The sequence below is a fragment of the Diadema setosum genome, chromosome 14 (assembly GCF_964275005.1).
Source record: "Diadema setosum chromosome 14, eeDiaSeto1, whole genome shotgun sequence".
Lineage (NCBI taxonomy): Eukaryota > Metazoa > Echinodermata > Echinoidea > Diadematoida > Diadematidae > Diadema > Diadema setosum.
Window position 1 is genome coordinate 24,780,057 of NC_092698.1, and position 26,326 is coordinate 24,806,382.

Here is a 26,326-nt window from a genome sequence, read left to right on the forward strand (position 1 = left end):
GCTCGTACTAATTTAGAGTATTTTTTTCAAGTCCTCATTTTGTTGGTATAAATCGTTATCTATAAGGCCGTCACTATATCTTGATTAGAATTGTAAGATTTAATAAGCAAAAAAATGACAAGAGTTTCGTGATTTGTAAGCTGAAATACAAAACGTGACGATGACGCGGACAAAATGATAATGTCTATTGTGTTCACTCATGTCATTTTATATTTAGCAGGAAAAATGTTACACGGAGCAGCGACTGCAATTTCATTCGTTCTGAAGCGATCGCCGATTGGATCAAAAGAGGACGCCAACGGTTTCGAACATACGGGGGAGGGGGCGCAAAAAAAAAATCAAAAAAGATAAGAAAAAAAACGTAATGATGACGCAGAAATATACAAATTTCGGCTCACTCGCTCGTACTAATTTAGAGTATTTTTTCAAGTCCTCAGTTTGTTGGTATAAATCGTTATCTATAAGGTCGTCATTGTTTATTGTGATATTTAATAAGCAAAAAATGACAAGAATTCCATGTTTTGTAAGCTGAAATACAAAAATTTTCGGCTCGCTCGCTGCGCTCGCTCGCCAAAATTTATATAAAAAAAGATAACAATACGTGATGATGACGAGGACATATACAAATTTCAGCTCACTCGCGCGCACTAATTTAGAGTATTTTTTAAAGTCCTCAGTTTTTTTGGTATAAATCGTTATCTATAAGGCCGTCACTATATCTTGATTAGAATTGTAAAATTTGGTAAGCAAAAGATGACAAGAATTCCATGTTTTGTAAGCTGAAATACAAAAATTTTCGGCTCGCTCGCTGCGCTCGCTCGCCAAAATCTATCAAAATTCATTACATTTAAATCACCCTCAAAAGATCCCTTTTAAGTGCTTGAAAAAGCATCATGTGGACTTTGTTTAAAGTCCTTACCGGGATCGGGTGTTGGGGTTGAACACTTTTTCAGAAATTAGGGGCGCAATTTTCGTGCTTGCCCCGGGCGCCGTTTTCCCTAGATACGCCACTGCTTGGGTTCGAATGTTGGCCAGTGCGTCCAATCTTGGACAGGATTATATCTTGCCCACAATGTCCCTCTTAACCACAGTGTACAAATAGGTAGCTCTACCTGGCAATGCTGAGCAATTATAATAATAATAATCTTTATGATAACTTCCTCTGGGAAATTGTCTGGGAGAGCAGTGTTAATACTGAAGAGACTACCTTTGGTGAATATGTGTGATATATAATAATTGTATTGCTTTCATCATTATTTTTACACACAGATAAAAGCTCGGAAGCATCTGCCAGAGCAACTGCCCCTCCCGTCTTGGCATCGGCCATGTCGGTGGAGGAGATGACTTTGAGGAACAGGCTTTTCTGTGCCGCCGACGAGTACCATGAGGATTGGCAAGAAAGGATGCGCTGCCTCAAAGAAGCCCTGAAACTGTACAAGGAGGCATACCAGTTGGCTCAAACTGATGAGGACAATGTTTCGGCTGCCAAAAACGTCGCCGTGACCTCCATGAAACTGGCCACCTTATATCGAGAACATCACAGTCATCTAAGAGAGGATAAGGTGGGATGATTGCATAGGACTCTCCTTCAATCAAATTAATGAATTTGTCTTCATGCCACTTAAATAACATTTCATAGCCTAATTTCTTTCCATCATTTTATTGGACAGGATCAGGAATCAGTCATGCTGTCAAAAAATACTCGAATTAGGGACCATTTTCTTAAACATGAAATATTCTGTCCAATCACTACAAGATTAATTAAACATTCCATGACACTTATTCAGATTTTTGTTCAAATTGCGTTTAATGGCGTCGAACCTACATTACTTCTTTGCCTATTTGTATCTTGATACTTTCTCCAGGTTATTGAAGATCATTTCATGGAGGCTGCTGAGTACTTCGAAAAGGCATATTCCAAGAAAAACTGCAAAAGCCCGGCTTGGGGCAACCATCTAGAAGAATGCTTAGAAAGCTGCGTTAGTGAATATTTGGATCTGAATCATACTCAGATTACACTTAAAGGTACAGGAATGAGTTGAGAAAAAAAAAAACAGATTTAGTGAATCGTCTCATCTGTGATCGAAGATACGGTATAACCTTTCGATTGTTTTGTTCATTAATAAGCAATGTATTCTTTTTAAGTCATTCGTGAACAAATTTGATTCCACTGATCACTGAAGTTTTGGTAAGGATCGGGTAAAGATTTTTTCTTTTACCAGACATTCGACGACGTCCCTTACGCTATAAAACGCACAAATTTTCATTTTAACGTCCTATACTACTAGTTAAAAATTCGACATCCCCTATACTGATTGATAAATATATTATTGATCACGCAAACAACTTCATTGATAAGCCACCTCACAGTTTCACTTTGAGCAGAAGCAGAAAAAGGGCATTTGCATAATCCGGCATATTGATGTTGGTTTTTAAATTCATTGAGAAAAGCATCTGTGATGTGATATTCATTTTATTGTAACAATGATGCGTGTTAGCACATCCATTGCAGCCGACGGCCAGCCTGTTACTTGGCAATATCAAATAGAAAAGGGTTTATGCATTCAATACAAAAAAAAAGAAGAAATACTAGTAGATGCCTGCCGAAGTGTCTATTAACAGATCATTGTGGTCTACGGTATGTATAATACGCAAGTTTATTCTTTATTTGAACATGAATTCCATAGACTGACTGCTACTGCGGACAAGCTAATGCATTATGCCGCTTTCAAAACGAGTGAAGTGCCTCACCATGCAACTGAGAAAAAACAGAAAGGTTATTTGTACCGATGTGTAAATATTAACTGTTGTGGCTTATTGCATCAACACGTACTGAACGCTTGGCAAGTTAAACCAGTTGACCTCACCCTGCATGCATTTACAAGGGTCATATAAATTTGATTGACACATACGGAATGCGTAAGCGTATTTAAATCTTAACACTTTCAGTGCTGCTAGTATAGCGATCGATTTGCCGCCTGAAGCCAAGTTGCCGGTTATCAGACAGCACATTGGTTCATTCCACCCCCGTTAAATTGTCGGCAGTGTCGCGGATAACATTATTTTACACTGAATTAAAGGACAAGTTCACCTTCATTAACATAAGGATTGAGAGAATGTAGCAATATTAGTAGAACACATCACTAAAAGTTTGAGGAAAATCGGACAATCCGTTCAAAAGTTATGAATTTTTGAAGTTTTTGTGCAGTCACCGCTGGATGAGAAGACTACTGCAGTGTATGATGTCACATGCGTACAACAATACAAGGAAAATATAAAGAGAATTTCACAAAATTTCATCTTTTAAAAAAAAAAGACTCGTTACTGACATAACTGTTATGGGTAATATTATTCCCATCGCCTTTAGAAAGAGGCAAGTCAAGTGCTCTTTTATTATGCGAAAAGAAAGTGAAAATATGTTAAATTTTCTTTACATTTTCTTTATACTGTTGTACTCATATAACATCACAAGCCTTAGTAGTCTCCTCATCCAGCGGTTCCAACACAAACATTTTAAAAATTCATAAATTTTGCATCGATTGTCCGATTTTCCTCAAACTTTCACTGATGTGTTCTACTGATATTGCTGCATTCTCTCAATCCTTATGTTTATGAAGGTGAACTTGTCCTTTAAGAAGGTTCACTTAACCACAATTTTGAGAATATTTAGCTCAAGGGAATTCTGACAAAGCATGAAGTTTTAAGGGAGATAGTAATAAAACTTAGACTCTTTCCCTGCATGTTATTTTACTTCCAGACAAGACGTTTACACTGGATGCTTTTCAAGAACGTCTGCCGAACTGTAGAGCCAAAGCAAGAGCTGAAAAGTTTTTGGCTTTAGGTCTCTACGAAATTGGCTTTGAAAAAGCAAAAGCAGATAGCGAGGGATGCCTACGGTATGTGGCCCTATATACACTTGATACCTTTCATGGTCATTTCCAGAGCTCGAACATTTTGTAATATTCGGTGATTACTGGTATAGGTGCCATTGCATGTGACCGTACTGGTCAGTATTGTTGATAGTCTGAGAAAAGGTGTATTGCTATCATCAACTCTTTCTTCTTCTTTTTTATCTATTTATTTTTTTTTTTTGGGGGGGGGAGGCTAAAAAATAATTTATAATTGAAATAAGTGCTTATTCTTTTGCCCTCCACTGATAAGACTAAAAAATAGTTCTTTAGGGGAATATCAAACTTAAAAGAAATAATGACTGCTAGTTTTCTTCGCGGTATTACTACTTTCTCGGTTGTCCCTTAATGGCAGTAGGAATTCAAATAGAAGATAAATCCATGCAAAAAATTATCATAACTCTCATAACTTTTTTTTTCATTTGTCATTATTTCATCAAAGTTATGTTGATGTGCTCTTTCTTTCCATGCCCCTATAAAACTTAACTCTCCAAAGTGCTTACTCTTATAAACAAATTTGACGACAGGTTAAATTGAAGCACATAATCATCATATTGCCCAGGGAATCTTGTTCGTTATAAAAAAAAAAAGAAGAAAATTTTTAGATATCGGAGGGTGTAGTGTATTGTCAAGCTTTAAGTTTCTAAGAGCGTCTACCGATTTTCATTGATGATAAATGCAAAGGGGTCATCCCACGAGACCGACACCCACGAGTCATACGGTCCACGAGACCGACATCAAAAATAGGTCCATGAGTCATACAGCCCATGAGTTATACTGCTCACGAGTCATACAGCCCATGAGTTCGACACTCGGCACAAAAGGCTCGCGACACCGACACTAAGCAAAGAAAGCTCACGAGACCGACACTAGGCAACGTAAGCCCACGAGACCGACACTAGGCAAAGAAGGCTCACGAGACCAACACTAGGCAAAGAAAGCCCACGAGACCCACACTAGACAAAGAAGGCCCACGAGACCGACACTAGGCAAAGAAAGCCCACGAGACCGACACCAGGCAAAGAAGGGTCACGAGACCGACAGGATGAACAGCCAACTACATGTCAATTAAAAATATGTTCCTGTACAGGGTGTTCCATTAAGAGGAAAATTACATACTGGCGGGTGCAATTTCGTTACGCTGTCGAGCGAGAGATTATTACTAACTAACAACAGCACCATGTACATATCAACGACATTAAGTATGTATTTCTACACGTGTGTCTTTTGGGGGGCAGTCACGCTACGGGGAGCGACATTGTTACCATTTTTTCTTGTAATAGAATTGTCCTCTTCATAGGACCTCCTCCCCCCCCCCCCCCAAAAAAAAAATAATAATGAAAAAGTGATAGAGAACAAGAACAATGAATTGTTTACTTTTAGATACCATCATGCTATATTTGATAGGCTTCTTAATTTCTACTTAGACTTTACTTCTACTTTTTTCGCCCTTTTTTTTTCTCGCTTCACAAGTTAAGTAGGCCTTATTAGATATCCTATCTGCCTGCTTAGAGTTCAATTTGTAATTTTCTCTTTAACTTTAACATATGAAATTCAACGGATAAAAACGTTTTGTCTTAGTGGGTTTTTTTTTATCGCAGCGATTCACCTCGATTTCAGTAGCTTGTGTTTGTAAAATTGTTCTTCTCAAAACAGTACATTTTTCATGAAATAGAAAAGTTACATTCATGGATGCATCTTCTTTTCCCAAATTCTTAACGCTGCCTTAATTGACGATTACAGTATTTTCTGTATTTTTTTTATTATTTCAACACCTTTGCAGATGACTAGTCCCCCCCCCCATATCATGTAAAGCAGGTGTGCACTACAACATTGACCATTTTATGAATAAGTTTCTTGTAGTTAACTTCATTTCATACCTGGATATTTTTCTAGTTGGTTGATTTGAATGTCCACATCATTTGGGCCTTGCAGATAGGGAAACGCGGATGTTTTGGCACTTTCGAAAGTAATGTTGAAATATCTCATGCACTTTTTCTGAATTTTGTTTATTTTTTTACAAACACTCACATACGCAAACACAATTAAAGATCTTATGACCCCTTCAGGGGATGAGGGAGGGCAATTGACGGGGTAATACCCTAGCAACTCCCCTTTTCTATCTCTTATACCATCGTTATGCCATTATCTGGACACCCTATACAATTAATTGGTCTACAGGTGGCGCTGTTCATCCTGTCGGTCTCGTGGGCCTTCTTTGCCTAGTGTCGGTCTCGTGAGCCTCTTTTGCTTAGTGTCGGTCTCGTGAACCTCTTTTGCCCAGTGTCGGTCTCGTGAGCTTTCTTTGCTTAATGTCGGTCCCGTGAGCCTTTTGTGCGTAATGTCGAACTCATGGGCTGTATGACTCGTGGGCTTATTTTATTTGATGTCGAACTCATGGGTTTAATTTACTCAGTGTCGAACTCGTGGGCTGTATAACTGGTGGGCTGTATGACTTGTGAGCTGTATGACTCGTCGGCTGTATGACTTGTGATCTGTATGACTTGTGGGCTGTATGACTCGTGGGTGTCGGTCTCGTGACGTGCACCCAATGTAAAAACGTCCCACTGAATAGTAGTTTTCTTGTAGTTTCTACTTTCTACTTAAATCTGTGATAATTTTCACAATGCATTTTAGGTACATGGCGAAGTGCTTAAGTGTGCTGGACAATGCCGAGAGCTTGTACGATGGATTAGCTGAGGAAACATCCTTACCTCGCCTCCGGAAGGCCGTGAATACCTGTATAAAAATAGTCAAGAGGCGACTGACCAATTCAGCAGGTTATTTCTTAGATACGACGCTTACCTTCGACAGCGAAATGTAACCCACACACAACACAAGACAGTATTTGATCGGAGGGGTCGTTGGTGAATCCCAAATTCAACATTCTGTAATTTTGTGACAAACTCAACGGATCGGTATGAACGGCACGTGTGCCATAATATTCAGCTGTCGTGCATGGACGATGGTTGATAGATATTCGTTACCATTGAATGAATTCTCCTACTTAAAGTGTTAAACGCAGACAAAGGGAAACTGATCAGAAATGAATATCATTTATTAGTGGAAATTGAGCAAAGAAAATGGGATCCTGACGGAATCCAATTTTCTTTGCTCAATTTTCCACTAATACTTAAAGTGTTAAATTTTCCACTAATACTTAAAGGGGATGGCTAGTAACTGATCAGTGGGAATCAGTGGGAATCGGTGGGAATGCTGGGGATGATTGTTCCAATCCTTGTGGGGTTCATTTAAGAGTATATTATATATCTACTGTTGTGTGAAAATTATTTGCTTCAGAATGGTCTCATATTCAAGTAATGTGCAGTTTAATGTTTCCAGGTTAGCATGCCTGTACAGTGACGGGGCATTAAACTGCACATTACTTGAATATGAGACCGTTAATTCTGAAGCAAACAATTTTTACACAACAATAGATATAGGCCTATAATGTACTCTTAAATAAATCCCACAAGAATTGGAACAATCATCCCCCAGCATTCCCACCGATTCCCACTGATCAGTTACTAGCCATCCCCTTTAAAGTGTTATTCACTATTTACCATTGGGAGCAGTGATTTAAAAAATGTTCAAAATATCACATTTTCTGCATGTGTGTAGGTCAGTAGTATCACAAAATACTATACCATATAAAATTATGCAATGAAGCCTAAAAAATAAGGAGATATGACTATTTTTCTCAATAAACCATACCTGTAGACTGTTTAGTCTAGAAACATTTTTATCATACCTATTGTTCACATTTTGTATATTTAACAAAACTTAACGTTGATTACACAGATTTAAAATTATAGATTGGTTGTTTCTATCCCTAACTCACATTTCGGAACTATTTTGAAGCACTAAAGCTGGGGTTTTGTTTCATCTGCAAGTTGTAAATAATGTCTTTAAGAAAAAAATGAAAACATGAAAATTGAGAAGAAACAAGATAATGCATCTCTCTAACGTTACGGCTTTTTAATAGACGAACCCACGAGAACATCTGCGAGAGTAACTGCCCCTCCCGTCTCGGCATCAGTGGAGAAGAGGACTTTGGGGAATGGGCTTTTCAGGTCAGCTGATGACCATGGGGCTGGGTCGCAACAAAGGGTCCGCTGCCTCAAAGAAGCCCTGGAACTTTACAAGGAGGCCTGCCAGTTGGCTTGCACCGACGAAGAAGGTGTTTCGGCGGCCAAGAACGTCGCCATGACTTCCCTGAAACTGGCCACCCTATACCGAGAACACGGCAACCATCCAAGCGGGGATAAGGTAGGCTAACACCGGTGAACACGCACTGTAAAAACATCGGTGTTAGATTTAACACCATGGGTGTTAAATCTAACACCGATCAAACTTCAATAGAGGACCACACCCACAGGTGTAGAAAATGTATTGTGACGGTGTTAAAAAGTGTTCGCCTGGCACTTCGTGGTGTTAATTGGGTTAATGAATACACCTAACAATTCATCCAATATTACTGAAGTTCGATGGGGCGATGCCTCCAGCAACACTCCCGCTGGCATGGCTGAAATTTTTAATGACTTCTTCTCTTCAATTGGACAAAATCTTTCTCAAAATATTCCTCTTTCTAGTAAAACTTTTACTGATTTTTTAGATACACCTAACTCCAAAACTATATTTTTTGACCCTACATATAAAGAAGAAATAGTAAGGATTGTTGCCAATTTGAAAGAAGGAAAAAGTCCTGGCCACGACGGAATTGATAACCACCTGATAAAAAACATAATTCCTCAAATAGTGGATCCCTTAGTACATATTATCAATTCATCGCTTACAACTGGCCATGTGCCAAATAGCATGAAAATTGCGAAAGTAATTCCTATTTTCAAGAAAGGGGAGAAGGATGATGTCAACAATTATAGACCTATATCTTTATTATCTTCTATCTCCAAGATTCTTGAAAAAATAGTTTACATCCGGACAGTACGTTTTCTTAAAACCTGTGACATATTTTCAAATGTTCAATTTGGATTCAGGGAAAACCACAGCACAACACACGCATTACTCGCCCTCATCGACAAAGTCACACACGCACTTGACACATTTTCACACACGATAGGTATCTTCTTGGACTTCTCCAAGGCCTTTGACACGATTAACCATGGAATACTTCTCGCAAAATTATCCCATTATGGCATACGTGGAAAGGCCTTGGAGTGGTTCACGAGTTACCTATCAAATAGATCCCAATTTGTACATGTCAATGGTTTTGATTCTCAAAATAAAACGATAACATGTGGTGTCCCACAAGGGAGCTTACTAGGCCCGTTGTTATTCATTATTTATATCAATGATTTTCATAGATCCTCGGAGAAACTATCATTCATATTATTCGCGGATGACTCTAACCTTTTCTTTTCCCATCCCGACCCAAATATCTTAGCAAGAACAGTAAATGAAGAACTGAAAAAGGTTATACAATGGATATACGCAAATAAATTGTCACTTAATATTCAAAAAACAAAATTTATGCTTTTTAGTAACTCTTTACATAGCCTCCCGGGCAATATATCATTTGATACTACTCCCCTAGAAGAAGTTTCTACTTTTAAATTTCTTGGTGTTTGCGTTGATAACAAGCTTTCATGGAGGAATCATATTGATAGCATATGTAAAACTATTTCACGAAACATTGGCGTAATGAACAGATTAAAATATTATCTTCCTTTATGTGTATTATTAACTCTTTACTCTAGTTTGATACTACCGTATCTAAACTACGGGATTCTTGCTTGGGGTAATACATATCAGATATTACTTGATAAACTTTTTTTATTGCAAAAGAAAGCACTCAGAACTGTTTTTAACCTAACTACACGAGAACATACAGATCCTTTGTTTTTTTACCATAAAATACTAAAAATAAAAGATTTGTATGTGTTTCAACTTGGTCAGTTCATGTTTAATTATAACAGCAACTTTTTACCCAAAATATTTCACGACTCTTTTCATCGAAACAGTCATGTACATAACTATCCTACGCGACGATCCAACGAATTCCATCTTCCATTCATGAGAACCGTACATGCCCAAAATACATTTCTGTATACCGGACCCAGACTTTGGAATAATCTAGATAATAGCTTAAAAGACTCACCCTCATTCCTCACATTTAAATACAAATTCAGAAAACATTTGTTATCTACTTATAATTCTAGATAATCTGAATTAATTGTTTTAATTTATGCTTGAGGTTTCACCTGTCCTGATGTCGCAGCACTTGGCGTGTTCTGTATGCAGACCTCTCTTCTCTCTTTATTCTTCTTTCCTCTTCCTTCCTGTCTTTGTTCCTCGTAGACTTGTATTGTCACCGTCTTCTCTCTTCTCGGTACTGTCTCGCGTCGTATATGTGTGTGGGTAACTGAATGTCTGTACGAGTGTGTCGTCCTTCTTATATTTTCCCGGTACACCAGTTCAATGAACACCGTCTGGGCATTAGCATTGATACTTATTTCCTATTATTGTCGAAGCCAGCGTATAGCTATATTTTTACAAACGACTTAAGTAATCTATATTTAATATAAATGCTGTAAGAAAATAATAAAACAAACTTGAACAATATATTGCTTACTCATCAATTATCTAGGGATCCACGTCCTACAAGCTTTGCTTTTTTGTGGATCGCTATTTTCCAAAATTGAAGTTATTTTCTGAAAGCTCGCGAAGTATACATGTATACGCATCGTTCCTTCTGATTATTGTACATATGTTGATGTATATAATTTATTTCGTATATTACAAGAACCTTTTGTAAAAGTGTAGACAATATCATTTTATGATATGTATACTTTGCATTACGTTTTGATTTTCTTTGATTGGAAATAAACTATGATTGAACTTGAACTTGAACTTGAACTTGTTAATTTGACACAGTGGCTGGTGATATTTTTGACACTGCGCTAGAGTTAATTCAATAATGACACCGCATGGTGTTGATTTGATATTGGTGGTGTTAATTTCAATGGTATAACACCCGTCCAGCTTCAATAGGGGACCACACCAACTGATGTTACTGTGGTGTAAATGTATTTACAGATTTTTTCAAAAATCAAGTACTTTATCGGAAAATTCTTTATCGTCTTGTTGAAGTTCAAAATTAACAAGAAGTGCAGTAACTAAGAAACTATTCAAAAAACAATCTTAAATTTTGAAATAACACCCGGAGGTGTTAATCTAACACCATGAATGAGCACCGGAAATTTAACACCAGCTCGGTGTTTCATATTTAACACCGGGCTTTTTGCAGTGCGGAGCTGTCTTTCAAAACACTCTACTAATGTTACGCGCTCCCTTCGTTTTCGTCTTGGATGAACAGAAGTATGGCTGCGTAGGTATCTTGGCATAGTTATATGCATGTATATATGTATGTATATATATATATATATATATATATATATATATATATATATAAGTTGTATTTGCAATATCTTTGTTTTGGTATTTCCATAATTCCCTTTGTATGTTTTGTAATGCCACAAAACCATTGCAAGAAAAATCAGCCTTCAAGTTTAGATGTATAAGGGCGAGCAGATATGTAGAATTTAAAAAACAAAATAGGTAAACCTCCGAAAACCATACTGAAATCACGAAATCTGGAAAATTCTCGGAAAGAATCTCGAAACATCCCTTGAATTGGGCAGAATTAAAGCTCAAAAGCTGTAAAATTTGAATATTTTGGAAAAAACAATATCTCATACACTTCTGCCCAATTATCTTATTCGGTAGTTTGTCTTTTGCCTTTAATGGATAACGTGGTAGAGTGCTATATAATGTTGTACATGTATATTTTTACAAAAATGGAAGTGCAGATAATCTACTTACAGATATTTACTCCTTGTTCAACTGTTCACATCATAACACTTCCTGCAGGGTATTGAAAATGACTTCATGGATGCTGCAAAGTATTTTGCTGGAGCATTCTCGAAGGGGAGATGCAAACCTTTCGCATGGAGAATTCACCTTGAGAAATGCATCGAGAATTGTCTTCAAGAATTTCGGACCTGGATATCTCACATGACGGTTAAGGGTGAGAGGAGTTTTTTTTTTTTTTTTTTTTTTTTTTAATCATGCTTACTGAATTACTGATCTGGTAATAGGACCTATTTTAAATGTAGACAGACAGGGATTTTGTTCATTACTTTGTGCACTTTACTATACACTTAAAATCTTGAGTTTGACACTTTGGGCGCATTATTTTAGTCCGTGACATAAAAGGAGAACAGAAAAAAGGCAATCCATCCGTCATATTTTTGTATAATTAGAGGCCATTTATGTGCTTATGTTAGTTGGGGAAAGTATTACTCTCGACGCTTTTAGTTGCTCTAAAGGCAGCCAGTTTCCAGATATGAGACCGATATAATTTTTAATGCGCTGATCATGCTAAATTCATGATGTTTAATTGGAAAGCCTATCTGTGCTGAAAATGACATAAACAGTATACAGAGTATTGAAATTAATTCAGAAGGGCAATGAACTTTCATTAAAACATGAACAAAAATAAGACAGTTATGACATCTCACATTTTTATATACTAGCACTGTTTACTTTATTCCCTCTCTAAAATGAAATAGAATAAATAAACAAGAATATATCATAAACTACACATTGAATTACCTTAGTGCTGTAAAGTTGTATTGACTTGCCCTGATAAGCTTTCAAAGATAGGGACACTGTTGCTTCATGAATTTTGCTTGATAAGACATCCTCGTCATATGAAAACGAATTCTTCATCTTGTTGTGAATGTTCAATCGTGGCGGCTAATCCGCTACATGAAATACACTATACAAACAAGTTGATTCATCGTCACTTTCTGCGAATATGTCAGATATTGATAAAAGTTTTATATACTTTTGATTCTTTTCTCAGTGGAGAGACATTATCTTGTATTTAAGTTATCAAATGCTGGGGCACTTAACGTCACAATGTCATCAACCTGCGTCATTTACTTGGAACTACATGTACTTGAATTTACTGTATGTGTTTTATATTACGTTTGTCAAATCTACACAAAGTCGAAAGGAATTTACAAAATCTGTCATTTTGAGAGAGAAACCTATTCTGTAACTTTCTAAGATTATGCTGAGATTTTAGAAAATCTACTATGAACCAAATGAAGAACCAAGGGCTGTAATACGATCGATGTTTTAATTTGTTTGTTTTCTGTACCTCACAAATCCTAGTGAAATCAATAAAAACGAGACATGAAAACTCGTCACATTGAGGACGAGTTAGGTGATACGCTTGTGGTCATCAGATGGCGGTCATCTGTGATCGACAAGAAACGAATGTGATATAGGCACCTTGAAGTTATATTGAGCGTGCATGCGAAACTGTTTCTGTAACCACTCGGCCACGGGTCATCCACGGAAATGGTAAGACAAAAAACAACAACAATGTATAGATATAACAGGGGGAAAGTCAATGCCCACTCAACACAAAAAAGAGGGATATGGCGTGTGTGTGTGTGTCTGTGTGTGTGTATAGGTGCGTTTATATACGAACGTGATTTTTACATAGACGAATATGTAATACAAAATTGAAGAAAAAAAAAACAGTAAAATAGCTAAGTATATTGTTTCGTGATCTTGTGAGGTTCGAACCCGCAACCTCACGTCTCTGAGACGTCGCCTTTAACCACTCAGCCATACGTCTCGACGAGAAAATATGGGGAACGTTATGGACTTCAAAGACAGTTGTTCAATATATAACACATTCATCGTACGTTGTCAGTTTGCTATTGACATGACGATCTATCGCACGAGTATGAGGCAGATATTAGTACCTGTATGAAATTATTATAGGCATGGTTATCAAATTCCCCTAAAATTTCCTTATAATTGCCTTATTTTTACACACAGTTATGCTATCCCTTTAAACTCGTCAGAGTTTAATTAGAATCATTAACATCATACATCAGTACCATATTCAGTTCCATAGCTGATCACGTTTGCTAATTAATTAAGATCATTTGTCTAGAATGTGTCATATGGCCAACCTGTATACACACGTATATACACACACAATGCTAAATGCATGTATCAAACATCTGTAACACAACTTTGAACTAACTGTAGGAATTATCGCTGCACTTATCATCCATACTTTTTATCACTATCTGAAACTCCACAAAAACCACTAATTGACAAATAATCATCAATACAGAAGACTGACTTAAAGGAACAATGCAAATACCTTTTTTACAATGTATAGCTTGTTACATGTATAAATCAGCACAAAGTAACCACGACTACATTGTGTTACTGAATTGGTATGAACAAATTTCATTTTGTTACAATATACTATATCAGTTTGAAAAGCCCAGCCTCCAAAATTTTGCAGCAGTCGAAGTAATGCAGTCTCCAACGCAAAACAAAGGTATACTGTGTGAGTGTGTGCGTATAGGTGTGTTTACATGCAAATGTGATTTCTACATGGACGAAAAGCCCAGCCGGCAAAATTTTGCAGCAGTCGAAGTAATGCAGTCTCCAACGCAAAACAAAGGTATACTGTGTGAGTGTGTGCGTATAGGTGTGTTTACATGCAAATGTGATTTCTACATGGACGAAGGTGTAGTACTCCATTGAAGAAAAAAAAAGTAACAAAAATAATAATTATTTTCTTTCGTGCTCTTGTGAGGATCGAACCCGTACGTGTGCAACCTCACGTTTCTGAGACGACGCCTCTAACCACTCGGCCATATGTCTCGACGAGAAAATTAGAGGAACGTAAACTTATGTACGTGAAAGACGAATCAGGAATCATTTCGTCCGCATTCCATTCTCATTTTCAGTTTTAAATTGCAAAATTGTCAACCTCATGAGGAGATTTCAAAGAATAAAGTGCATGATTACTGCAGCTTATTGTCACAGCTACAACATACTTAAGTTTCAGAGGAAATGAAGCAAAATCAGCTGAGATAAAGGTGCTTAAACGTTGTCAAGTCAATGCATGGTTTCTAAAAAAATCACCTCCCATAGACATAACACGTAAACTTGTCCGATTTTGCGTCTTTACATTTAAACACAATTTAAAGCATGATGACGTCATCAAGTTTCAAATCTATGACATGGACTTGAAAGGTAAATGTTCAAAGTACAACATATCTGAATTTGGGATAATATTGAGCTTAAACAACAGAGATACGAGCAAATGAATGTCAGAAACAGTACCTTAAAAAAATCAATTCCACTTTTTTGATTTCAGATGATGATATGATGACGTCATAATGTATTCATGGAGATATTGATACTTGAAACGTTATTTCCAATTCATATGTTTTTGTAATATGCAATAAAAACATAGGGTAACCAGACGTTTTAAAGAGCTATGGCGAAATAAACAAAGACATGTTTTTCGCTATATTTGCACATAGACGCGCACACGAAATTTCAACTTTGACGCCAACGCATTCCTTTGTTATAGGTCAAAATTGATCGGAAATCAAAGGATATTATTGCTTAATGTATCAGGAATCCAAATCTGTCAAAAAATGTGCATTTTCATTTTGTCTACGCGCACTACGCGCGAAAATGTGCGGACGGACGCGAACGCGCGAAACGCTTAAAATTGTCTGAAACTTCGAGATTTCCCATTGGTAAGTTGTTTTGAGCCTTTTAAAAGTTTGACGCGCGCGTACGCGCCCGTAATAATGTCCTAGGTAATTAGCATTAAAATGTAAGATAGAGCGTGACCTGAACTTAATGTCCACCGAAAATGATACAGAAATGACCTTTAGTTATGAAGTTATGATCGATCATGTAACATGGTCCGAAAATCACAAAATGGCGCCTAGATGACGTCATAGATATGTTACTGTCATGAAAACCTTATTGTGGCTAGATTTTGTCATGAGACATGTTCCCTGAAAATGTCATGTTATTCCGTAATGTCATTCTTGAGATATTGATGACACAAAATTGTCCAGAAAGAAAGAAGAACGAGACATGAAAACTCGTCACATTGAGGACGAGTTAGGTGATACGCTTGTGGTCATCAGATGACGGTCATCTGTGATCGACAAAGAAAAGAATGTGATATAGGCACCTTGAACTTATATTGAGCGTGCATGCGAAACCGTTTCTGTAACCACTCGGCCACGGGTCATCCACGGAAATGGTAAGACAAAAAAAGAAACAATGTATAGATATAACAGGGGGAAAGTCAATGCCCACTCAACTAACGTGGCCTGGTGAACATCTATTGCATTGCTAGACGGAGAAGCGGCCCTGTAACGACTGAGGTCACTATGCCATTTCTGGCAACTTGGGAAAAATACGTCCCGCAGACATAAAACCTATAATCGGCTGGTTTTGATACCTTGCCTTTAATCACAATTTTCAGTGTAATGACGTCATCAAATTACAAAACAATGACATCGTCTTGAAAGACAATTGTTCAAAGTACAACACCTCAGTCGTCGTCATTACATACTATGATCGGTTTGACAAAGTCAACCTGCAAAATGTTGCTGCAGTCGAAGCAATGTGGTCTCCAACACACAAAAAAGAGGGATATGGCGTGTGTGTGTGTCTGTGTGTGTGTATAGGTGCGTTTATATACGAACGTGATTTCTACATGGACGAATATGAAATACAAAATTGAAGAAAAAAAGTAAAATAAAAAAAAAAATGTTTCGTGATCTTGTGGGGTTCGAACCCGCAATCTCACGTCTCTGAGACGGCGCCTTTAACCACTCGGCCATACGTCTCGACGAGAAAATATGGGGAACGTAAACTTATGTATGTGAAAGATACATGGGGAATCGTTTTGTCCACATTCCATTTTCATTTTCAGTTTTAAACTGCAAAATTGTCAATCTGATGAGGAGATTTCAAAGAATAAAATGCATGATTACTGCAGCTTATTGTCTCAGCTACAACATATTAAAGTTTCAGAGGAAATGAAGCAAAATCAGCTGAGATAAAGGTGCTTAAACGTTGTTAAGTCAATTGATGCTTTAAAAAAAAATCACCTCCCATAGACAATACACGTAAACTTGTCCGATTTTGCGTCTTTACCTTTAATCACAATTTAAGGTATGATGACGTCATCAAATATCAAAAGCATGACATGGACTTAAAAGGCAAATGTTCAAAGTACAACATATCTGAATTTGGTATAATATTGAGCTTAAACAACAGAGATACGAGCAAATGAATGTCAGAAACAGTACCTTAAAAAATTAATTCCACTTTTTTGATTTCAGATGACGATATGATGACGTCATATTTTAATTATGGAAATAATGATACTTGAAACGTTATTTTCAATTCATATGCTTTTGTAATATGCAATAAAAACATAGGGTCACCTGACGTTTTAAAGAGCTATGGCGAAATAAACAAAGACATGTTTTTTCACTATATTTGCACATAGATGCGCACGCGAAATTTCAACTTTGACGCCAGTGCATTGCTTTGTTATTTGTCAAAATCTATCAGAAATCAATGGATATTGTTACTCAAAGTATCAGGAATCCAGATCAGTCAAAAAATGTGCATTTTCATGTTACTGACGCGCTGTGCGCGCGAAAATGCGCGGACGGACGCGCACGCGCAAAATTGTTTGAAACGCTTAAAATTGTCTGAAACTTCGAGATTTCCCATTGGAAAGTTGTTTTGAGCCTTTTAAATGTTTGACGCGCGCTTACGCGTCCTAGATGACGTCCTAGGTAATTAGCATCTGAGAAAGAAAGATAGAGCGTGACCTGAACTTTATGTCCACAAAAACTGATACAGAAAGGACCTTTAGTTATGAAGTTATGATCGATCATGTAACATGGTCCGAAAATCACAAAATGGCGCCTAGATGACGTCATAGATACGTTACTGTCATGAAAACCTTATTGTGGCTAGATATTGTCATGAGACATGTTGACTGAAAATGTCATGTTACTCCGTAATGTCATTCTTGAGATATTGACGACACAAAATAGGCCAGAAAGAAAGAAGAATAAGAAACGAGATATGAAACTCGTCAGACTGACGAGTTAGGTGATACGCTTGGGGTTATCAGATGTCGGTCGTCTGTGATCGACAAAGAAAAGAATGTGATATAGACACCTTGAAGTTATAATTGAGTTTGCATGCAAAACCGTTTCCCTAACCTCTCGGCCACGGGACATCCACGGAAATGGTAAGGCAAAAAAGAAATGTGTAGATATTACAGGGAGAAAAGTCAATGCCCACTCAACCAACGTGGCCGCGTGAACATGTATTGCATTGCTAGACGGAAATGCGGCCTTGTAACTACTGATGTCGCTATGCCATTTCTGGCAACTTGGGAAAAATACGTGCCGTAAACATAAAACCTATAATCGGCTGGTTTTGATACCTTGCCTTTAATCACAATTTTCAGTGTGATGACGTCATCAAAGTACAAAACAATGATGTGGTCTTGAAAGACAATTGTTCAAAGTACAACACCTTCGTCGTCGTCATTACATATTATGATCAGTTTGACAAAGTCAGCCTGCAAAATTTTGCAGCAGTCGAAGCAATATGGTCTCCAACAAAAAAAAGAGGGATATGGTGTGTGTGTGTGTCTGTGTGTGTGTATAGGTGCGTTTATATACGAATGTGATTTCTACATGGACGATATATGTAATACAAAATTGAAGAAAAAAAAAAGTAAAATAGCTAAGTAATTTGTTTCGTGATCTTGTGGGGTTCGAACCCGCACGTGTGCAACCTCACGTCTCTGAGACGTCGCCTTTAACCACTCGGCCATACGTCTCGACGAGAAAAAAAGGAGGAACGTAAACTTATGTATGTGAAAGATGAATCAGGAATCGTTTTGTCCACATTCCATTCTCATTTTCAGTTTTAAACTGCAAAATTGTCAAACTAATAAGGAGATTTCAAAGAATAACATGCATGATTACTGCAGCTTATTGTCTCAGTTACCACACACTTAAGTTACAGAGGAAATGGAGCAAAATCATCTGAGATAAAGGTGCTTAAACGTTGTCAAGTAAATGCACATAAAAAAAAAAAAATCACCTCCCATAGAGATAACACGTAAACTTGTCTGATTTTGAGTCTTTACCTTTAATAACAATTTGAAGTATGATGGTAAGTCTTCTTGAACCAAGAGTGTGGAACGCAAGCTTCTACGTGAAAGATGAATCATGACGATCACCCGTGACCGACACATCTTCAAAGGGATCAGTTATTAGAAGTGGAAGCCCTCGTGCCAAGCATATTGTCTCAGCAATTCCAAAGCAATAATACCCTTACATTTATGCATACCATAATTTCCCTCTGAAATCAATGGTAGGTATATTCATGTACAATTGCTTGCCTTGTCCATAAACTTTGCTTTACAAACTTTCAGTGAAACGTGTCATAACATAATTCTGTAACTCCATTAGCAGGGATTGACTTCATAAAGAAAGATATATCAAATTGAACGCTTAGCGCGTATAACTAAGGGGGATTTTAGCCTGATGCTCTGTTCTTCACTGCTCAGATACCAACAACACTCATTACCTACGGCTACGTATAGAGAAACAGCCATGACGAAAATAAGTTATTCCTTTTCTTTGGCAGATAGACACACAACCCCTTTAAACCACACTATAATTGACATGGAGGGACATGAAAAAGTTCATTACTACTACTGAACAGTGATGCCTTCTACTCATGTGGCACAAGATACCTCTATAGCAACATAAAACCTGTCTACAACTCCGTTATTGCGTCAAACAATAACATCCTGGAATTTCAAAGAGATGAGCGAGACGCCATACACCTGGCCTAGAGTTAATTCATTCAGTTGCCATTCCTGCTCCAGTTGAGTTATGCAAATTATTTTCCGACCTGTCTTGTGACAATATAACAGGAACAAACGTAGAGAAAAGGAAAGGGAAAAGGAAAGGTGGCAAGCGGGGCACTGTACCAAGGGCAATTTAAACAATACGTATGATAAATGAAGCAAATCCAACCTAGAGCCTCCGACAAAAAAAAAGAGGAACTTGAGCGACTGTGTGTCGCGGGGTAGTATAATTGATAAGATAATACGATAAATGACATCGATCGGAATAAAGCTGAACTGCCAAAAGAAACACAAAGAAAGAGAGAGAAAAAAATGATAGCGTCCTGCGGGTCTCGAACATCTCGTCCTAAGGTAGTGCATAATGACCATGCAGCGCGCTAAGTGACTATAAAGCCACACGGCTGTACCGAAGATTGGATGTGAAATTTATCTTTAATCTTTTTATATATATATATATATATATATATATATATATATATATTTATCTTAAATATTTATACCATATACAACATGAAAAAGTTCATTACTACTACTAAACAGTGATGCTTTCCATTCATGTGGCACAAGATACCTCTATAACAACATATAACCTGTCTACAACTTCGTTATTGGGTCAAACAATAACAACCTGGAATTTCAAAGAGATGAGCGAGACGCCATACACCTGGACTAGAGTTAATCAATTCAGCTCCCATTCCTGCAAGTTATTTAAACATACATGTTCCTACCTATCCTGTTACAGTATAACAATAACCAATGAAGAGAAAAGGAAAGAGCAAACGAAAGGTGGCAAGCGGGACACTGTAACAAGGGGCAATTTACAACATTAAGTGTGACAAAATTAATGAAGCAAACCCAATCTCCAAACTCCAATACAAAACAAGGGAAATAGAGCAGCCGTGTTCACGGGTTACGTACACTTGATAAAGTAATACGATAAATGACATCGGAGTAAAGCTGAACTGCCGAAAAAAAAAAGAGAAAAAAAAGAAAGAACGGATAAAAGTCCTGCGGGAGTCGAACCTCTCGCCTTCCGGTATGGCGTTATGAACAACCAGCGCGCTAACCGATTATGCCACATGGCTGTCCTGAAGATCGAGTGCGAAACTTAAATCTAAATACTATCGTGACAGTGTTGACTTGTGATGGCGCTATTCAACTTCCCACAAGTGGCAGCGTGGATTCGATCAATATACAGTTGCAAAGAAAAATTGGGAATCGTTCCGTACAGATTGCATTCTCATTTTCAGTTTTAAATTGCAAAATTGTCAACCTGATGAGGAGATTTGAAAACATAAAATGCATGATTACTAAAGCTTGTTGTCTCAGCTACAACATATTTATGTTTCAGAGGAAATGGAGTAAAATCAGATGAGGTAAAGGTGCTTAAACGTTGTCAAGTCAATGCATGGTTTAAAAAAAAATCACCTCCCATAGACATAACACGTAAACTTGTCTGATTTTGAGTCTTTACATTTAATCACAATTTCTAGTATGATGACGTCATCATATTTCAAAACCATCACATGGCCTTGACAGGCAAATGTTCAAAGTGCAACATATCTGAATTTGGGGTAATATTGAGCTTAAACAACAGAGATACGAGCAAATGAATGTCAGAAACAGTACCTCAAAAAAATCAATTCCACTTTTTTGATTTAAAATGACGATATGATGACGTCATCGCGTATTCCTGGCAATACTGATACTTGGAATGTTACTTACAATTCATATACTTTTGTAATATGCAATAGAAATATAGGGTCAACGGACGATTTAAAGAGCTATGGCGAAATAAACAAAGACATGTTTTTTCACTATATTTGCAGAAAGACGCGCACGCGGAATTTCAACTTTGACGCCAGTGCATTCCTTTGTTATAGGTCGTAATCGATCGGAAATCAATGGATATTATTACTCAAAGTATCAGGAATCCAAATCAGTCAAAAAAATTGCATTTTCATGTTGCTTACGGGCTCTGCGCGCGAAATTGCGCGGACGGACGCGCACGCGAGAAAATGTTTGAAACGCTTAAAATTGTCTGAAACTTCGAGATTTCCCATTGGGAAGTCGTTTTGAGCCTTTTAAAATTTTGACGCGCGCTTACGCGCGCGTAATGATGACCTGTGTAACTAGCGTTAAAAAGTAAGATAGAACGTGACCTGAACTTCATGTCCACCGAAAATGATACAGAAATGACATCTAGTTATGAAGTTATGATCGATCATGTGACAAGGTCCGAAAATCACAAAATGGCGCCTAGATGACGTCATAGATATGTAACTGTCATGAAAACCTTATTGTGGCTAGATTTTGTCATGAGACATGTTGACTGAAAATGTCATGTTATTTCGTAATGTCATTCTTGAGATATTGACGACACAAAATTGTCCAGAAAGAAAGAAGAATAAAAAAAAATAAAGAGAGATTTTGACAATCACAATAGGTGATACGCTGATAGCGTATCACCTAAAAAGACAGATTTTGACAATCACAATAGGTGATACGCTAAAAGCGTATCACCTAATAAAAAGAAATAAAGAGAGATTTTGACAATCACAATAGGTGATACGCTGATAGCGTATCACCTAAAAAATCAATAAAATATTTTTCTGAGACTAAATTGGTTAAAATATAAGCAGTGTGATGTCACTTGTCATCCTAATATTTGGGGGAGAAGATAATGATGTGTATCTATGTCCCCTATATTACAATGCGGAGAAAACTTTTCACACGCCAGATTAAACACAAGAAGTATGGGGCTTACTGTTGTGGTTCCTGTTGATAATGTGCAATTGAAATCCATTCTCTCATTACATTACGTTCTCTCATGTACAGTCAAGGCTTCCAAACTGGAAGAATTTCTGGAATGTCTGCCGATTTGTCACTCTAAAACGGTTGGTAAAGTGACACTCGCCCAATATGCTTACAACATTGGCCTGGAAACATCCCAAACCGACGACTACGAAGAGTGTCTAAGGTATGTCATGCCACGCTTTTGTACAACATTATTCATTTTAATCAAACTTAGTTCAGTACGGTAAAATTTGTGATTTTCACCCCCCCCCCCCCCGTATCAAATATAATCCCCGTTATTAACTTCCAGTAAAAAAAAAAAAGGGGGGGGGGAAAGAGATGTGTGGTTGAGAATACATGTATCACTATTATATTGTACCGGCCAGTTTGACAGTAATTCTGAAAATGTACGCAGTGTCGATCTGGTTGGCTGTTTTGCCTGGTGTCGGACTCGTGGGCCACTCACTTACATTTCGCAAGATTTCGTTAACTAAGAGAGGGTCAATTTTACCCCTTCTGGACATCTGCTACATTGCAAATTCATTATTCCGGGGATACTCCTAGCCATGATCAAATTTTTCATGAAATGAAAAAGTAACGTGACTATAATGAAAACGGTCATAATGGAGTTATGGAATTTGTAAGTGTATAATGATTTCTCGTAAAAGCGACATCGATCAATGTCGATGACAATCAAAACGCCGTACAACGAGATGATACCGTTGCGAGTCTATTCTTGCTTTGTTATTTTTCTCAATAAAGTTACAATCGTTTTTAGAATGTAATATAATTTGGGTCTATGCAAAAGCGAGTAATCTCCTTTTGAAAGAGTCATTGCTTTTGCCGAATCAAGGCGACTTTTTTTGTTTCCTATACCTCTTTTGGACACATTTCAGGTATGTACATCATTAGTTTACAAGCTTGCAGGCAAATGGGAGAGGTGGGATCGAATAACATCATCACTTCCTAAAAATCAAAGACAGTAGACATGCCTGCTAAATTATTCGGTAGAATCATCGAAATATTCCATGCGAAACTTGGCGCTCCATGGTTTTTGTCAATGGTTTAAACCATGGTTTCATTTGTACCACCTTCGTGAATTCGGGCCATTAAGTTAAACAATCGGGCATGGAGCTCTCGGAGTTAAATGACTGTGATAAAATTATGCACAGTGAATATTAGATGGTGTGTTTCTCACAAATATCACACAGTGATTTTCTTTTTCAAACGTTTCACATTTTTTTTTTGGTAGTATCTATTCAAATCGTTGATCCTTGTCACAATGTGATTCAGGTACATGATGAGATGCGCACTTTTGTTGGATGATGCCGAGAGAACGTGTGGTGGAGAAGCAAATGTAATGACAAACGTGCGTACCCTTCGGCAGGAAGTGGATGCCTGTAAGGAAAGTGTCAAGAAGCGCATGGCTACTGCAGCAGGTACGTATGAAGATATTACGCACACCTTGAAATAGAAATGGGGCACGTGCTTGATAGGAGGGCTCCTTTCCAAAACTACAAAATGAAATAATCTCCATTGTTATTTTAAGGATACCTTACCCTGATCTTCCCTGAATGACGTATATTGTTAGTTTTCTACTATCCGAGTATGACCTGTGCTTTGTACTGGGCCATCTTGTCGCGCCACGCATTGCATTGTTGTATTAACATCCATGCACTTTATACACACACACACACACACACACACACACCCTCACACACACGTAACCATATAGTAAGTATACTGTCTATGAGTAAGGCAACAAAAGTTTGGTACTCAGTGTGTTATCGCTGATATTCGTTTACGCTTGCTCAGTGTATTTCCATAACATTATGTATATCACAGTTGTAGAAACAGCATATCTTGTGCTTATCAACACCATTCAAGTGCATTACGTGCAAGTTTGTCGTGTGTCATGGACTGTTTGGCTCTTGTAGACTGTTTAAAGTTTCCGACATCAATGCCTTTTCTCTTGTAGAACTTCAAAGACGTTTGGAGCGGGAAAAGCAAGAGGCTGAGGAGAAGACTAGGGCTTTGGAGTCACTGAAACCCAAGCTGAAGAAACTCAATTCTCTTACGGCATCTTCCCTGTCCACTGAAATGTTCGTTCGGACGCTCTATGATGCTTGGCCCCCTAAATCCAGCACCGTTGCCATGATTTGCCACACAAAGCCATCGGGATCAGCGAAAAAGTGCCTTCTCCGAGCAATCGCCTGCTACCATCCCGACAAGGTGGACAAAGCGGCCCATGGGATGGAGTGGTACTACTTCTGCTGCGAAGTCACAAAGTGCCTCAACAAAAAGTTGGAAAAATGCAAGCAGTAGTACAAGAATGTGTTCCAACCGCCTCATGCAGCAAATTCGCAGTACCGTATCCTGTCCAACAAACCTGTTATTGGCCTAGATTGCGATTCACCGGAACTACTCCTGCTCTGACTAACTATATACACTCAGGGAATTATCCCACTTGTGAAGAAGATTTCAGCCGTGATAAATCGATCCCTCAAAACGGGAAAGTGATAAAACTCATGACATTGGGAGACGACATAAACCATACTGTTTTTTATATTCTTCTTTGTGCAATATTCCATGACGATTCATGACAGTATCACGATACCAATCTGTTTTATCTCAGTATAGGAAACTATTATCACACTTTACTTTAAACAGAAACATCTCACGTGAGGACAGGCGAAGAACATCGTCCTAAACTTTTTTGTGACATTCTACTGTCCTCTTCACAGTTCTTTTGACATCCTTATGCTGAAATATTCTATCTCTCCCCCCCCCCCCTTTCTCTCCACCTCATTCACTCATGTACTTGTAACAAATTTTAAGCAGCAGGATACCCACTTTTTCTCAATGATTATTTCATTTCCATCCAAAAGAAGTTCAAAACATGATACAAAGCATACGTTTCACATGTTATATTTGTAACCATTTTTTGGTAAGAAATGCGTTTCGTACACAGTGACTCATAGAGTACCATTCAGAATATTTTTTACGTACAGATAGCAGTCTATCATCATATAGCAGGAGATTACGGCTTCTACCAACCTTTATAGCAATTTTGTGGGCGAGCTTTCATCCACTCCAAGCCAAGTGTACTGCCTTATGTACTGCCTTAATTTTGTATTATGTGTACCTATAAATGTTTTACAAAGATTTTTGTTATGCATGTAGTATAAACTGAACTTTTGTGTTCAATTCAATTCAATTCAATTCACTTTATTGATAATCATAAAAATAGAAATATATAGTGTAAAATGTGTCGGGGAGTTCACAAAGAAAGCCAAAGGCTTGAGACAAGTGATCCCCTTTGTAGCAGAGTTGGATACATGAGAATATACATGCAAATGCAGATTCAGAGTTACATTCAGAGTATACTTAATGACAGCTATAGATTACATAGACAAATAAAATGAAATAAAAGACATATGCTACTACATTACACAAATAAATCAAACAGACAGAACAACTACTAACAAAGATGGATTGATACAATTCAATAGGCAGTTAAAAGATTTTTTTTTTTTATATCTAGACTACAGCACTTTGAGTGGATACATTCTTAAAATTTGAATCTAAATCATTCCATAACTTGGCACCTTTATATGTAATAGAATTTTTTTTTGTTTAATGCTCAAGCGACAAAATGGCAGCACAATATTATCCTTATTTCGAGTTTCAATGTTGTGTGATGTACAATTCAGTGTAAAACAACCATAAAAAATATCAGGTAAAATTGCATTCGAATATTTATACATAAAAAGACCAAGTTTGACTGAGACACTGTCAGACAGTGTGAGAGTATTCATTTTTTTTT

At 37.5% G+C, this 26,326-nt stretch overlaps 1 protein-coding gene across 1 annotated transcript; it reads left to right on the forward strand.

Moving 5' to 3' along the window:
* The first annotated feature begins 1,871 nt into the window (after positions 1 to 1,871).
* Positions 1,872 to 24,825, forward strand: LOC140238237 (uncharacterized). The gene is made up of 8 exons (XM_072318173.1): positions 1,872 to 2,025; positions 3,758 to 3,896; positions 6,546 to 6,688; positions 7,894 to 8,177; positions 11,799 to 11,955; positions 22,543 to 22,684; positions 23,794 to 23,939; positions 24,479 to 24,825. Exons 1-8 carry the CDS (start codon positions 1,884 to 1,886, stop codon positions 24,823 to 24,825), a joined length of 1,500 nt encoding a protein of 499 aa, XP_072174274.1. The 5' UTR covers positions 1,872 to 1,883.
* The last annotated feature ends 1,501 nt before the right edge of the window (positions 24,826 to 26,326 follow it).